This window comes from Cygnus atratus, chromosome 25 (assembly GCF_013377495.2).
Source record: "Cygnus atratus isolate AKBS03 ecotype Queensland, Australia chromosome 25, CAtr_DNAZoo_HiC_assembly, whole genome shotgun sequence".
Classification (NCBI taxonomy): Eukaryota; Metazoa; Chordata; class Aves; order Anseriformes; family Anatidae; genus Cygnus; species Cygnus atratus.
Genome location: NC_066386.1, coordinates 4,667,441 through 4,683,588, shown reverse-complemented (window position 1 = coordinate 4,683,588; position 16,148 = coordinate 4,667,441). Strand labels below are relative to the sequence as shown.

The 16,148-nt window shown below is 52.2% G+C and overlaps 1 protein-coding gene and 1 pseudogene across 1 annotated transcript; one reads left to right on the top strand and one right to left on the bottom strand.

Moving 5' to 3' along the window:
* Nucleotides 1-4,101: 4,101 nt before the first annotated feature.
* On the top strand, nt 4,102-14,639 carry LOC118258277 (uncharacterized). The gene is made up of 5 exons (XM_050715439.1): nt 4,102-4,150; nt 5,020-5,325; nt 12,956-13,120; nt 13,461-13,555; nt 14,610-14,639. The coding sequence occupies exons 1-5, from the start codon at nt 4,102-4,104 to the stop codon at nt 14,637-14,639; spliced, it is 645 nt and encodes a 214-aa protein (XP_050571396.1).
* Nucleotides 14,640-14,726: 87 nt separating this feature from the next.
* LOC118258306 (feather keratin Cos1-2-like) lies at nt 14,727-15,530 on the bottom strand (annotated as a pseudogene).
* Between the last annotated feature and the right edge of the window lie 618 nt (nt 15,531-16,148).

Sequence of the window (16,148 nt, the reverse complement as noted above, 5' to 3'; positions counted from 1 at the left end):
GTCCCCTCAGTTCTTGCTGCAGGTGAGCAGGTCCAAGCCTCATGTGCATTCCAGGGACGGATCTCCTCTGTGCTCTCCATGGAGAACTCTCAGGTGCTTCTCCACGTGCAAGATGCCAAGCTCCAGGACAGCGCTGTCTACCTGTGTGCACTGAGCCCACACTGGTGCCTGCAGCATGCAGCTTTATACAGGAAGGTGTGAGTGCTGTGAGGAGCAACTCCCTATCACCAGTGCTTCCATGGAGCTCTGACTGAGCCTGCCCAGCAAGGACACGTGGGGCTTGTGGTGAGCCAGGTGTGAGTGGCAGCCCCTGCTCCTGATGCCTGGCAGTGTGGTTAGCATAACCAACAGTAAGACAAATATCCATAATGTGGAAGGGGGCTGTTAATGCGCACCCCTGCCCCCTTGTCTCTCCTGTTCACTAGCCCCAGAGTTTGGAGATACCCGCTGTCATGGTGAGAAAGGGCACCAGTGTTATCAAGCCCCCAGTGCTGAGTCACCAAGAGGGTGTTGGGAGCACCTACTGACAGGGTGATTAAGCCCATCAGGGTTATCAATACCCAGGTTCTGGTTTGCCAGGAGATGGTGACACCAAGAAAACCTAAGACTGAAAAGGGAATTCTCATCCAAAGACACAGACATTTTAGCTTTTGCAATACACTGGTTATACTAAGTCAAGGACTTTTCATCTTCTCATACCAGACTCCCACCAAGGAGGCTGGAGGTGCATAAGAAGCTGGGAGGGGGCACAAGCAGGTTAAAATTCCAGATCAATTATCCGGTGTGCAATGAGCCAATACACACAGAAGGTTCAAGAGATTGTTTATTTTGGAATTGTGCAAGTCAGGGTACCCAGTGATTTTCCACAAAGCTGGCACCCCTTAAAACTTTCCTCACTACTTTTATACAACACCTTCTCAGTGCATTTACGTGCTTGTACAATCCCATTGCCTCTGATTGCTTCCTTAATTAGCATAGTGCTGCCATGTCAGAATCGTTCTGCACATCTTCAGAGAGGAAGGGTCCCTTGTTAGGGTGGGATCTCCCAGATTAGGGGTGTGATATTTACTCTTATAATGAGGATAGTACACAGACAGTTCACATTGGAATACTCCTAATCTTTGTTTTTCAGCCATCTATTCAGATTACATTGACTGATGATGTATTCAAGGAAACACATCAAAATGTTTTGCCTCAAGAATGTCAACATCATGGCCTTCCTGATTAGCAGTTCCTCAGTTAATCATCCTTTTGACATCTCCAAGGCCTGGGTCATCTTGGCCTGTCCTCAAAGTACATATTTTATCTTTTTCAGAGAAAACAGAATTAATGATCAACTGGTATCAAGGACAGCAGACCCAAACTGGACAAAAGGATATCCCATGCCACATAATGTTCTACCCATTAATGAAGCCTGGGGGAGTTGGATGAGGATGCTGCCATTGCTCAGGGAATGGCTGGGCATTGCTCAGCTTTTGGTGAGCAACTGCACTGTGCGTCACTAGTTCGATGGTTGTTTTCTTTTATTATTTTTATTTCTGCCTTTTCTTCTTATTGAACTGTCCTTATCTCAACCCATGAGCTCTTGCACTTCTTTTTTCCAGCTCTCTCCCCTCACCATAGCAGGGGGGCAGTGAGCGTACGTCTCACAGTACTTAGCTGCCCACCAGTTAAACCACAACACTTAGTGACTTTAGCATGATATGTGGGGGTGTATCTGTGCCATTTCTTAGCATATTTCAAGATGGACTAGCTGGTGAATGAGAGGAAAAGCTGTCTGTAAAGTCTGAGTCAGAGGTGGCTAAGGGAGCCCAGGGCCCAGGCATGGAGATTGGGCAGGCTGAGAACCTATGGTAATCTCTGAGAGATCCCTGTGAGGGTGGGGATGCTTGCGAGATGAATGGGTGATGGCACGCGTACCTTGGGAAAGCAAACATCAGACTGGCCTCACCAGAGGAAAGGAGGGGGACCACGTGCTGGGTAGGAGGAGTCAGGCTCCAGGCAGGGTCATGAGATGGGCTGAGGGCCAGTGCTGCAATGTTTCCTACGTTACTACTCTCCAGACTTTGCGCACTCCCAGCTGCAAGGTCACTTGAGTGCATTTACAATCCTCCTTGACAATCTGCCGCTCTCATCCCATCCTCCTTGCCATTCATTTCCTTTTAACTTGTTCCTCCCAAGAGATGGAATACATGAACAAGGGTGTGCTTGCACATCTAGTAGGTGAGGGTGTGTGTTTCCAGCAGGGATCTTCAATCCTGACCAGACACAGAAGAGGAACGGGGCTTGGCTCTCTGTAGGCAAGGTTTTGATGAGTACTGGTGGCGTTCTTTTGGGTGTTGTTAAAGGCAGTGCCCCGCCTGTGGCTGCAGTCTCTGTGAACAGCTATATTAGTGTCCTGTGTGTGTCTCCGTGTGTGTGCCTTCCTCGGATACATGCTCAGGCTTGCTACTGGCCCAGCCTGCAAAAGGGAGAGCAACAGCCCCATCCATCAGCAAAGAACAGAGAGTTCTGAGGGTCTCTGGGTGCACTAAGCAGACTAGAACCAGAGTCCCAACACTCTGGTGCCTGCCAGAGGCAGCAGCTTTCCTAGCATCCTCTCAACAGCCACCAAGATGGTGCAGAACACGCTCACAGTCTGGAGAGCAGCTTGGCAAAAAAAGCCCTGGGGGTTGTGACTGACACCAAGCTGACCATGAACCAACACTGTGTCCTGTCTGCAAGAGGGCTAATGGTGTCCTTGGCTGCATTAGGAGTGTTGCCAGCAGGTCGAGGGAGGTGATCATTCCTCTTGATTCAGTACTGGAGAGGCCACTCTGGGTGTAGAGTGTCTAAATGCTGGCTCTCATTTCTGTATGCGCCTTGGCTCCCCAGGACAGGAAAGTCAAAGACATCCTGGAGAGAGACAATGAAGGGCCATAGTGACGACTGAGAGACTGGAGAATCTCTCCTCTGAGGAAAGGCTGAGAGAGCTGGGACTGCTCAGCCTGAAGAACAGAAGGCTCAGGTGAATCTCCTTCATGCATAGGAATACCTGAAGGGACAGCACAAAGAAGATGCAGTCAGGCTCCTCTCTGTGGAGATGAGTGCCAGGACAAGAGGCACTGGCCACAAAATGAAACACAGAAGGCTCTTTCTGAGCATTAGAAAATATTTTTTCACTGGATGGTTGACCACACCTTGGAGGAGATGGCCCCACCAGGCTGTAGAGTCTTCATCCTGGGAGATTTTCAAAAGCCTTCTGGACATAGCCCACAGCAGCCTGCTGGCCCTGCGTGATCAGGACATTGAGTCAGGTGAACTGCAGAGGCTCCTTCCAGATGTGAAATTTGTGTTATTCATCAATGTGAGCCGTGAGGAGAGGCAGAGAGAAACAGTCTTCTTCAGCCTTCAAAAGAGAAGGTTAAGGAAGAGCTTTTTGATGCTTCTGATACTTGACTGCAGGACAAAGAGCCAGATGGAGCCAAACTCTTCTGGAACACCATGAAACACAAGGCAATGTCTGGAACATGAAAAATTCTAACTAGAAATTATAAATTATGGTGCTTCTCTTTTTTTATTATTCGTGAGGGTGGATCATGAATGTAGATGAAGGCCAGTAAGAGTAACCCTCCAATTCCAATTAAAATACCATTAGTTGGAGATAACACCAAAAGGAAAAGGGAATAGCCTAGGCAAGTTACGCCCTTTCAGATGCTGGGAACCCACTGATCCAACATCCTTTTCCCTGCTGACTCCCCACACCTTCCCCTATGGAATAGGTTGTCTTTGTCCCCCGCGGGCTTGTGGCATCCCACACCCCACTGCAGCCCCATTCCTCTTGCAAATGCTAGGTTTTCCTAACAGAAATGGACATGGCCACAGCCCCTGGGCTGCTGCACAGCAGGGTTCCTGACTGTGAAATTCTTCAATGGTAGCTCCTGCTGGAGGAGGGAGAAACCCCAGGGAGCATTTAAGGCACAATCAGACCAGATCATTTCTCATCGCTGCATCTCCCCTTGTTCCCCCAGCAGAGTCATTTCCGGCAGCTCTGTTCTCTCGGGGCTCGGTGGTGGTTTTCTGACTCTCTCTCCCTCAGCAAACAGGAGGGTCGGTCTCAGCATGCACTGTGGGTATCTCATCCTCACTGCCTTCCTGGGGCAACTGCTGGGTAAGTGCTGGCTTTTAATCAAGGCATAAATCTTCTTTCCCCAGGAAGCCCTCATCAACCTTACCACGTTTATGTGGGGAACAATTCTTGATTCAAAGGGAAATGCTGGTAAATGTTGGCTCCCATTTCTGGCTCTGCACCCCTTCTCTCAAGATGATGTTATTCTTGGAAATGAAAAGAGAAGATGTAGAAGAGAGACTTGAGGTCTCTCTTCTCTCCTAATTTTCTTATTCTTTCAGTCCATTTCTCTCTGCCTCTCTCTTCTGGTCCACCAGAGGAGATTTCAGCTGTCTTTGCAGTCCCACATTTCTCTCTTTCCTACAAAAAGAAGCCAGGTCCTGTCCAAGTGGATACAGAGACATTAAAGCTCTCCTCCCATGGAAATTACCAGGTTGTCCAGTCTGTCTTCTGCCTGATGCATTCCTGCCATGGCCTCCAATGTCCTCCTGCTTGTCAACTCAGCCAGGGCTCCCTCCTGCCACAACTCAGCTAGCCTGTATGTACCGGTTGGCCTCAGAACCCCCTGAGATGACAGGGATGGGGAAGCAGGTTGAACCTTTTCCCAGTAGCTGCATAAGCACCTCAAATGGCTGGAGGGTGTTGTGTATGTGGGTGACAGGCAGTGCCCTGGTCCTCTGGGCAGAAGGAGAGCAGGCAGGAGGAACAGGCACACAGCACAGCTCTCCTCAGGGTCCAGTCTGGCCAGGGAGCTCTGAGCTCTGCCCCCAAACCACCCTGCTGTGCCCGGGCCTCGGGACCTTTCAGCCCAGCAAAGGACAGGGAGACTTATCTCCCACAGGTTTGAATCCACTCCTGTTTGCCTGCCTGGAGACTTCCCCACAGAGCTGCCGACCTTCTCTTTCTTCCAGAAACCATGGGTCAGGTGTCTGTCACCCAGCAAGAAGGACAAGTCACCGTGGAGCAGAGAAACACCTTCCAGACCACTTGCACGTACCAGAGCTCCAGCTTTTATGGTTTGCTCTGGTACCAGCAGAAGAAGGGCCAAGGCCCTCAGCTACTTTCAAATCAAGCAATAGCAGGCACCAAGCAGAGCGTCCGTTTCACCACAGAGCTGAACATCACAGGGAAATACAGTGTTCTGCAGCTGAAAGAAGTTGAGCTCTCTGACAGCTCCTTGTACCTCTGTGCTGTGCGTGACACCCTGGTGCAGAGAGGTACCCTGGTTGAGCAATAACCCTGAGAAGGGAGGGGATGTGTCTGTGCAAGGCAGAGCTCTGGGATGGGGCCCTCAGCTCTCCCCTGGCTGTGCTGCTTCCCCTGTGCACCCCGATATCTGCCAGCCATATTCTCTTTCCCAAAGGGGCTGGTGTCTGTGGCTGTGCAGAGAGTGCTGACCCTGACTGGCTGACCAGGACCGCAGTGCTCTGCTTTTCTTCCCTTTCTGTGGTACCTGAATAGGGAAGATCTTGCTGGGAACCAGGATTCCTGCGGGGGCTTGTTCTCAGCCCCTTGATCCCAGATTGAGTAAATTCCTGAAAACCCATGATAAAGCAGCTTGCTTCGAGCCCTTGCCAGCCTAGCCCAGAGACTCCTAGAACAAGTTCTGACACAGATTTGCAGGGTTCTTTTCTCTCTTCAACAAGTCAGTAAATAAAATGGATTTTCTTCTGAGCCATTTCATTATCTCCAGACTTTCAGCCAGTTCATGTCCAAAGCCTGTGCCTGAGGGACAGAACTAAACACATAGAACATCCCTGATTGCCAAATGCCCAAGAGCTCTCCATGTTCATCACCATAAGCAAGCAGAGCAAGATATAAATGAAGACTTACAACCAGCTGGGGTCGTTGCTGTCTCCTCAAGGGAGCTGGGGGCATATGATCATCCCCAGCTCTTGCGCAGGGAGCAGTTTTGTAGTGACCAGCTCCCACAGCAGTAGGGGATTGCATGTCTGGGAGAAGCTAGGTGTCCTGCAGGCAGCAAATGTCGAGGCCAAGCAGGAGAAATGAGGATGTGCTGATAAAGGTTCGTCTGTCTCACAAACCATGCTGAATATGGTGTTTTGATGTCCTCAGACTCAAGGAAGCTCTTCTCTCTGCTTGCAAGAGCAAGAAGCAAAGCAACCCAGAGAAAGAAGAGCTCAGTGCAGGCAGCTCCCAGCAGGGGGCAGCCATGGGCCCTCTTTTCCTCTGTGCTCTCAAGGAAGGCAGCACCAGCCTCAGCCTTGTCTCTGAAGGCGTCTGATCAACTCCCTGGGATCATCTCCCCGAGGAGTCTCTGGGGACATTGAACACCTCTGCAGGAACAGTGCATTCCTTCCTGTCCTTGCCTGGTATTATGGACTGGCACTCTTGGTACCACATGTCCTGTACCTGCTCAGTCTCCCTGGAACCAACAGTGTCTGGAGTGCTGCTTTATTCCCCAAGGGGTTATTGTGTCCTTTCTTCCCTGAGCACAGAGGAGGCTTCCCAAGGGAAATGCCTCCATGAACAGCACCAGCTGCAGAACACCTCACCCCCACCCCTCCCCACCCCAGGCATAGGCACAGTCCCTCACTCTGGCGATCTGTGGGCTCTGCTCCATACCGTGGGCAGGAAGCAATGGGACAGAGACTCACTGGATTCTGGAAGTCCCATGCAAAAAACGTCTTTGTCCTCTGACTTTTCCCCAGAGCTCTGGTAGTGTGGACCTTCCCTCAGTGGGCATTTTGAGAGGACATAATGGTGCTGGCACTCAACTTCAGAAAGAACCATATTCCTCCAGCCTACAAGGAACAGGGGATCCCCAAGTGGGGAGGGGCACAGGGGAGGATAGGCACAGACACAGACACAGACACAGATTTCTAGGTTGGAAGAGACCTCAAGATCATCGAGTCCAACCTCCGACCTAACACTAAGTACTCCACTAAACCATATCACTAAGCTGTACATCTAAACGTCTTTTAAAGACCTCCAGGGATGGCGACTCCACCACCTCCCTGGGCAGCCCGTTCCAATGCTTAATAACCCTTTCGGTAAAGAAGTACTTCCTAACATCCAACCTAAAACTCCCCTGTCGCAACTTTCGCCCATTCCCCCTCGTCCTGTCACCAGGCACGTGGGAGAACAGACCAACCCCCACCTCACTACAGCTTCCTTTAAGGTAACTGTAGAGAGCGATAAGGTCGCCCCTGAGCCTCCTCTTTTCCAGGCTGAACAAGCCCAGCTCCCTCAGCCGCTCCTCGTAAGACTTGTTCTCCAGACCCCTCACCAGCTTGGTCGCCCTTCTCTGGACTCGCTCGAGCACGTCCATGTCCTTCCTGTAGCGAGGGGCCCAAAACTGAACACAGTACTCGAGGTGTGGCCTCACCAGAGCCGAGTACAGGGGGACAATCACCTCCCTAGACCTGCTGGCCACACTGCTTCTTATACAGGCCAGGATGCTGTTGGCCTTCTTGGCCACCTGAGCACACTGCTGGCTCATATTCAGCCGACTATCAACCAATACTCCCAGGTCCTTCTCTGCCAGGCAGCTTTCCAGCCACTCATCTCCCAGCCTGTAGCGCTGCTTGGGGTTGTTGCGCCCCAGGTGCAGGACCCGGCACTTGGCCTTGTTGAACTTCATACAGTTGACCTCAGCCCATCGCTCCAGCCTATCCAGATCCTCCTGCAGAGCCTTCCTGCCCTCGAGCAGATCGACACACGCACTTAGCTTGGTGTCATCTGCAAACTTACTGAGGGTGCACTGGACGCCCTCATCCAGATCATCGATAAAGATATTAAAGAGGACCGGCCCCAGTACCGAGCCCTGGGGGACACCACTTGTGACCAGCTTCCAACCAGATTTGACTCTATTCACCACAACTCTCTGGGCCCGGCTATCCAGCCAGTTTCTAACCCAGCGAAGCGTACGCCAGTCCAAGCCCCGAGCAGCCAGTTTCTTGAGGAGAATGTTGTGGGGAACGGTGTCAAAAGCCTTACTGAGGTCAAGGTAAACCACATCCACAGCCCTTCCCTCATCCACCAAGCGCGTCACTTTGTCATAGAAGGAGATCAGGTTCGTCAAGCAGGACCTGCCTTTCATAAACCCATGCTGACTGGGCCTGATCGCCTGCTCGCCCTGCAAGTGCCGCGTGATGACCCTCAAGATAATCTGCTCCATGAGCTTTCCTGGCACTGAGGTCAAACTGACAGGCCTATAGTTACCCGGGTCTGCCCTCCGGCCCTTCTTATAGATGGGCGTCACATTGGCTAGCCGCCAGTCAACTGGGACCTCCCCCGATAGCCAGGACTGCCGATAAATGATGGAAAGCGGCTCGGCCAGCTCCTCCGCCAGTTCTTTCAGTACCCTCGGGTGCATCCCATCCGGCCCCATCGACTTGCGCACATCCAAGCTCCTTAGCAGGTCGCCAACCATTTCCTCATGAATAGCAAAGGCCACATCCTGCTCCCCATCCCCTTCCGCCAGCTCAGGGCACTGGGTATCCAGAGAACAACCGGTATTGCCGCTAAAGACTGAGGCAAAGGCGGCATTAAGCACCTCAGCCTTTTCTTCATCCTTAGTAACTAGGTTTCCCCTCGCATCCAGTAAAGGATGGAGATTCTCCTTAGTCCTCCGTTTCGCATTGATATATTTGTAAAAGGATTTTTTGTTGTCTTTAACGGCAGTAGCCAGGTTGAGCTCCAGATGAGCTTTGGCCTTTCTAATTTTCTCCCTGCACAGCCTCGCTACATCCTTGTAGTCCTCCTCAGCGGCCCGCCCTTTTTTCCAAAGATTATAAACCCTCTTTTTTCTGCTAAGCACAAGCCGCAACTCTCTGTTGAGCCAGGCCGGTCTTCTTCCACGCCGGCTCGTCTTTGGGCACGTGGGGACAGACTGCTCCTGTGCCGTTAAGATTTCCTTCTTGAGGAGCGCCCAGCCTTCCTGGACTCCTCTGCCCTTCAGAACCGCCTCCCAAGGGACTCGGCCAACCAGCGTCCTGAGCAGCTCAAAGTCAGCCCTCCGGAAGTCCAAGACAGCAGTTTTACTGGTCCCCTTCCTGGCCTCGCCAAGAATAGAGAACTTTACCATTTCATGGTCACTCTGTCCAAGACAGTTTCCGACCACCACATCTCCCACCAGTCCTTCTCTGTTTGTGAAGAGAAGGTCTAGCGGGGCACCACCCCTGGTGGGTTCACTGACCAGCTGCGTCAGGAAGCTATCTCCCACGCTCTCCAGAAACCTCCTAGACTGCTTTCTCCGTGCCGTGTTGTGTTTCCAGGATATATCCGGGAAGTTGAAGTCCCCCACGAGGACAAGCGCCGACGATTTTGCAACTTCTGTCAGTTGCCTATAAAACTCCTCATCCGTCTCCTCATCCTGGTTCGGCGGTCTATAACAGACCCCGACCAGGACGCTAGCCTTGCCGGCCTTCCCACGGATCCTAACCCACAGGGATTCAACCTTATCATTCCCAGCCTGGAGTTCCACAACATCAAAAGATTCTCTAATGTAGAGAGCCACGCCACCACCCCCTCTGTGCTGCCTGTCCCTCCTGAAGAGCCGATAGCCAGGCATTGCAGCACTCCAGTCATGGGAGCGGTCCCACCACGTCTCCGTGATGGCAACCAAGTCGTAGCCTTCCTGCTGCACGATGGCTTCCAGCTCCTCCTGTTTGTTACCCATGCTGCGTGCATTAGTGTAGATGCACTTCAGCTGGGCCATCGCCTTCTTCCCCAGCCTAGCCATTGTTTCCCCCGGCACGGCTCCAACAAGCCTTGTTTGAGCCCCGTCCCCCTTCTCGCCTAGTTTAAAGCTCTCTCTATGAGCCCCGCCAGCTCCTGGCCTAGGATCCGTTTTCCCCTTGGAGATAGGGACCCATCTGAGGCCATCAGGCCGGGTGCCGAGTAAAGCTCCCCATGGTGAAAAAACCCAAAATTTCTGTGCCAGCACCAGTCTCTGAGCCACCTATTAACCACGTGAGCTTTCCATGTCCTCTCCGTGCCTCTCCCTCCCCCCGTAGGGATAGACGAAAACACCACCTGCACTCCCGCTCCCTCCACCAATCGTCCCAGCCCCCTATAGTCCTGTTTGATAGCCTTGAGGCTTCTCTTTTCAAGATCATCACTGCCAGCCTGGACTATCAAAAGCGGGTAATAGTCAGAGGGGCGAACCAGGTTTGGAAGCTTCCTGGTAACGTCTCTGACCCTGGCCCCAGGGAGGCAGCAGACTTCCCTATGCGTGGGGTCAGGCCGACAAATAGGGCCCTCCGTTCCCCTGAGTAGGGAGTCGCCCACAACAATCACCCTTCTTTCTTTCTTGGTGGAGGCAGTCCTGAGGCATGGAGTCAACTTCCTCACCTCAGGCATCCTCCTGGGCAGGCTTCCTACCTCGTCCTCACCCACCGGTATCTCAAGCTCCAGGGCCTCAAACCTATTGTTCAAGGGCACCTGGGAAGGCAGCGCCGGAAGGGGAGGGCATCTCCTGCGAGGTCGAGAGGGGACCCGTCTCCATTCCTCCTCAACTCGCAGGTCCCCTCCCTCTGCCCGATGGCAACAGGGCAGGGGGTCCACCCCCCTTTGGGGCGTCTCACCCTGGTCCCTCTCCCTCCGGTCCTGCAGGGAGTCACTCCACCAGTCTATCTCCCGCTCGCACTCCCTGAGGATCCATGGTTTTCTTGTACATTAGACAGATCCCTGTGACTTTGTCCACCACTGTAGCTCCAAGGGACAGTGACTGAAATGTCCGCACTGCAATGTGTCCCATATTCCTCTGGGAGTCTGAAAGGCCCCTCCTGTGCTCACCATATTCCCCTGCACACCAATGTCTTTCTTACCCTGCAACATAAGGGTGGAATGCAGAAAACTTTAATGACTGTGAAGAGGGAAATGAGATCATTTCTAGAGGAGTCTGTCAGAGGTGGCAGGTAGCACAAGGAAGTGTCAGAAGTCTGCGTGCATCACCAATGGTAGAGATCCCACAGGACATACATGTGCCTGTCCCACAGAGGGAGAGGGACCAGCAGAACCCAGAGGCTGGGTATGGAGATCTTAACAGCCTAGAAGAACAGAAAGGAGGGAAGAAGAGTGGAGAGAGCAGAAGACATGGAAGTTAGGCTTTGGCCATGTTTTCAGAGAGCCCCACCTGCACTTGTTTGGAAGGGGGACACTGGATGCTCAGCCTCTCACACATCATTGGCTAGAAGCTCTGTCCTCAATTCTGCATTACCTTGGGTGTATGTTTCCAGCAGTGATCTTCAATCCTGACCAGACAGAGAGAAGGAACGGGGCTTGGCTCTCTGTAGGCAAGGTTTTGATGAGTACTGGTGGCGTTCTTTTGAGTATTGTTAAAGGCAATGCCCCGCCTGTGGCTGCAGTCTGTATGAGCAGCTATGTTAGTGTCCTGTGTGTGTCTCCATGTGTGTGCCTCCCTCGGATACATGCTCAGGCTTGCTACTGGCCCAGCCTGCAAAAGGGAGAGCAGCAGCCCCTTTCATCAGCAAAGAACAGAGAGTCCTGAGGGTGTGCGGTTGCACAAAGCAGTCTGGAATGGGAGTCCCATGGTTCTGGTGCCTGCCAGAGGCAGCAGCTTTCCTGGCATCCCCTCAACAGCCACCAAGATAGTCATAGAACATGCTGACAGATGCTGAAGATAGCCAGAACATGCTGACCATCTGGAGAGCAGCTTGGCAGAAAAGGCCCTGGGGGTTGTGACTGACACTAAGCTGGAATCAAGCCACCATTGTATCCTGTCTGCAAAGAGGGATAATGGTGTCCTTGGCTGCATTAGGAGTGTTGCCAGCATGTCAAGGGAGGTGATAATTCCCCTTTACTCAGCACTGGAGAGGCCACTCTGGGTGTAGAGTGTCTAAATGCTGGCTCTCATTTCTGTATGCGCCTTGGCTCTCCAGGACAGGAAAGTCAAAGACATCCTGGAGAGAGACAATGAAGGGCCACAGTGACGACTGAGAGACTGGAGAATCTCTCCTCTGTGGAAAGGCTGAGAGAGCTGGGACTACTCAGCCTGGAGAAGAGAACGCTTGGGGGGATCTCATTCATGTGTAGGAGTAACTGAAGGGACAGTACAAAGGAGATAGCAGTCAGGCTCCTCTCTGTGGGGATTAGTGCCAGGACAGGAAGCACTGTGCACAAAACGAAACCTGTTCTTCTATCAGGAAAGACAGGCCAGCTATCCAAGGTGGCAGAGTTGCTTTTTACATGAGAGAGACTACAATATATTGAGTACTGTCCACGGGCAGATGAGGTGCAAGTTGAGAGTCTGTGGGTGAGAATTAAGGGACAGGCTGGCATGGGTGATACTGCTGAGGGTGTCTATTACAGGCCACCAGATCATGATGAGGAAGTTGACGAGGCCTTCTACAGGCAGCTGAGAGCGGCCTCGCAATTACAGGCCCTGGTTATCATGGGGGATTTCACCTACGCTGACATTTGCTGGAAGGCCTACTCAGCCAGCCATCTGCAGTCCAGGAGGTTCCTCTAGAGCACTGATGCAAATGGTGGATGTGCCAACTAGGAGAGGAGCACTGCTGGATCTTGTCCTCACTAACAAGGAGGGGCGGGTTGAAGCGGTGAAGGTTGAGGGCAGCCTTGGTTGCAGCGACCATGAGATGGTGGAGTTCAGGGTCTCATGGAATCTAAGGATCTCTTTAGAATTAAACCTTGCAAGAGGGGTCAAGGTGAACAGAAAGAGCTCCTACAAATACATTGCAAATCAAACTAACACTAGAGGCAATGTATACCCACTAATTAATGATATCGGTGCCCTGGTGACAAAAGATTAAGAGAAGTTAGAGTTACTGAATGCCTTCTTTGTCTCTGTGTATAATGCCGGGAGCTGTCCTGAGGAGCCCCGTACTCCTGAGGCCCCAGCTGAAGTCAGGATAAAGGAGGAGTTTGCCTCGGTTGATGAGGACTGGGTTAAGGACCGATTAAGCAAGCTGGACATCCATAAATCCATGGGTCCTGATGAGATGCACCTGCGGGTGCTGAGGGAGCTGGTGGAAATCATTGCTAAGCCACTCTCCATCATCTTTGGTAAGTTGTGGGTAACGGGAGAGGTGCCTGAGGACTGGAGGAAAGCAAATGTCACTCCGGTCTTCAAAAAGGTCAAGAAGGAGGACCTGGGTAACTATAGGCTGGCCAGCCTCACCTCCATCCCTGAAAAGGTGATGGAACAACTTATCCTTGGTGTTGTCTCTAGGCCTATCAAGGACAAAAGGGTCATTAGGGGCAGTCAACATGGCTTCACCAAGGGGAATTCATGCTTGACCAACCTTTATGAAGACATAACCAGGTGGATAGATGATGGTGAAGCAGTGGACATGCTCTATCTTGATTGTAAAGCATCTGACAGTCTCCCACAGCATCCTCACAGCTAAACTAAGGAAGTGTGGTCTGGATGATCGGGTAGTGAGGTACACTCTGAACTGGCTGAAGGGGAGCCAGGTGCCTCCCTGGCTAAAGCCACTGGTCATGGCCTTGGGGTTCTTCCCCCTGGAACTCACAACATTGTGGTGGAGAAAAGAAGGCTCTCTGGAGCCTTCTCTTTTGCAGACTGAACATCCCCATCACTCTCAGACTTTCTTTGTAGGAGAGGTGCTCCAGCCCTCCAATCGTTTTATGGCTCTCCTCAGGACCTACTCTAACAGGTCCACATTCTTCTTTTGCTGGGGACCCCAGACCCGGCTGCAGCACTCCAAGTGGGACCTCACAAGGTCATAGCAGAGGGGGACAATCACCTCCATCGACCTGCTGGCCACTCCTCTTGATACAGCCCAGGATGCAGTTGCCATTCTGGGTTACAAGTGCGTGCTGATGGCTCATGTTGCACTTCTTGTCCATCAGAAACCCCAAAAGTCCATCTCTGCAGGGCTGCTCTCAATGAGTTCAGCCATTCTGTGCCCGTGCCTGGGATTGCCCCAAGCCACGTGCAGCACCTTGCAGTTGGACTTCTTGTACCTCATGCGGTTCACATGGACCCACTTCTCAAGCTTCTCCAGGTCCCTTGGGATGGTATCCCTTCCTTCTGCTGTACCAACTGCATTGCTCAGCTTCATGTCATAAAAAGACATGAAACAGAACCAGTCTGTAGGCAGACACCTGAAGGACACCAAAATTCCCACCAAAGCAACAGCTTTCTCCCTTGGCCATCTCTTTGCAGATGGAAAGACCAGACAGGGACTCACTCAGGGATGCTGCAAATGTTTATTGAATCTCAGGAGGGAAAAGAAGTGACTACAAGAAGAGGCCCTGAGAGTGGAGATCAGCAAGAGCTGCCAAAATCTGTTCAGATTTTCCTCTGGCAGACTTGCCACAGGGTATCCATCTAACTGGACCCACAAGTGGAGAGAGGCTTGCAGGTCACACCAGGTTGGTTTCTGGGGGCCTCACAGAGAGCTTGGACGGGAGCAGAGGGCAAAAAGGAAAAGAGAGAAAAGGAGTGAGTGAGTGGAAAACAAAAAAGGTAGACATTGGCCGTGTTGACAGAGAAACCAGGCTGGCCCCTTCCTGTCTGTCTTTACAGGACAAGTCAGAGATGGTCAGCTCCTCTTAAAACAGGAGCACGAAGTTCTGTTGTTCTTCTGTCCAGCAGCATGTTCTGAGTTCCTGGGGTCCTGGTCTGGGGCACTGTCTGGCATCTTTAGCAGGGGCGGCACCTGCTGCCACAGTAGCGGCTGGCAATACAGGAGAGGTCACAGCACCCAGAGTTGATGGGGACTCCGTCACAGCTGAGGATGCTGCCAACAGCAGCGGAGGTGGAGGATCCCACAAGCAGTGTTCTGCGGGAAGGAGCTGAGGATGGGGCCGGGCAGGGTCACCACCACAGGAGAGGGCTGGATGACGATGGTGGAGTTCTGGCACTGCCTGACGCAGGGCTCATTGCAGCTGCTGGCCAGTGGAGTCGGGCCACAGGGCTGGCACGGCAGGCAGGGCTGGCACTGGTCGTAGCAGGACATGTCTCGGGGCAGGAGGTTCACCTGGGAGAGAGGGCAGGGAGGAAGCTTAACATGGGGATGCATGAGGAGCAGCCTGTCACCACACCCTAAAAGAACCAAGGCACAGGCCATGCTGAGAGCTGGAGGCTGTGCAGGGATGTGTGAGGGCTTCTTGGCCTCATCCTGCCAGAGCCCAAAAGGAGACACCGGAGACTATCTGCCTACAGACTAGGCCCTAGTCCAGAAGCAATCTCAATGCACACCCAGCATCCCTCTGTGAGAAACCTGCTTCCCTCCTCCACAACCAGAAGCCCCAAAATTTGGCACAGAACAGAGCTGATTGTAGCTGAGAAGTCCATGGAGATGAGACCTGGGATAATGAGGAGGACAAGAAGGGGCTTCACACTCACCTGGTTCCCAAGGAGGAGAAGGCCAGAGAAGTGGATGAGGGAGCATGGAGCTGGGCTGGCTTTTATAGTGGACCTTAGCTTCCCCATGTGCAGAGACATCCCTTGAAGCAGTGATTATTTCCTGACAAGCTCCACTTGGATGCAAAACATCCCAGCTAATGATATGGGCTGTGTATTTCCTTCCTGTGATGATGTTTTTCATTTCCTGCTTATGCTGTTTCCAGTTATGTCACCTTTTGAGTGGCAGGTAGGGAGGCCCAAGTATTCCTAGGCAACACAAGTCAGTGTGGGCAGAAGACTCAGCTCACGTGCTGGAAGAGTCCAGTAAAGGCAAATGATGTCAGCCTGGGTGACTCCTTAGGGGCTTTTTGGAGCCCTTTTTGCGATGGGTGTCCCAGCTCCTACCTGTGACCCTAACCCACTTAACGCCGTCCTCAGGGAAAACCTTCCGACACCTTTTGCCTCCTCCTGCTCTGACCCAGGGATGTCTGTATGGGGGGAGAGGTTGTTCAGGGCCCTTTCTGGATCTCAAAAGAAAGGCCCAACAGGAAATTGTCTGTTTTATTTAGAAGGAATAAGAAGAGGAATGTAGACAGTGAGTAATTCTTTCATGTGCAGGTGACCCGGCTTTTGTACAGCATCAGACAGAACTATGTGGATTTTTTCCAAGACACACAGTGCAGATCCTGTCCTTAAAGAGTTCCTTCTTCACGCCCA

What these genes read in the sequence shown, in the direction of transcription:
- LOC118258277 (XM_050715439.1), top strand. Translation starts at nt 4,102, where the DNA reads ATGCACTGTGGGTATCTCATCCTCACTGCCTTCCTGGGGCAACTGCTG. An exon ending in CTTCCTGGGGCAACTGCTGG is followed by an intron (nt 4,151 to 5,019) that starts GTAAGTGCTGGC and finishes TCTTTCTTCCAG; the next exon opens with AAACCATGGGTCAGGTGTCT. An exon ending in TGACACCCTGGTGCAGAGAG is followed by an intron (nt 5,326 to 12,955) that starts GTACCCTGGTTG and finishes CTGAGGCCCCAG; the next exon opens with CTGAAGTCAGGATAAAGGAG.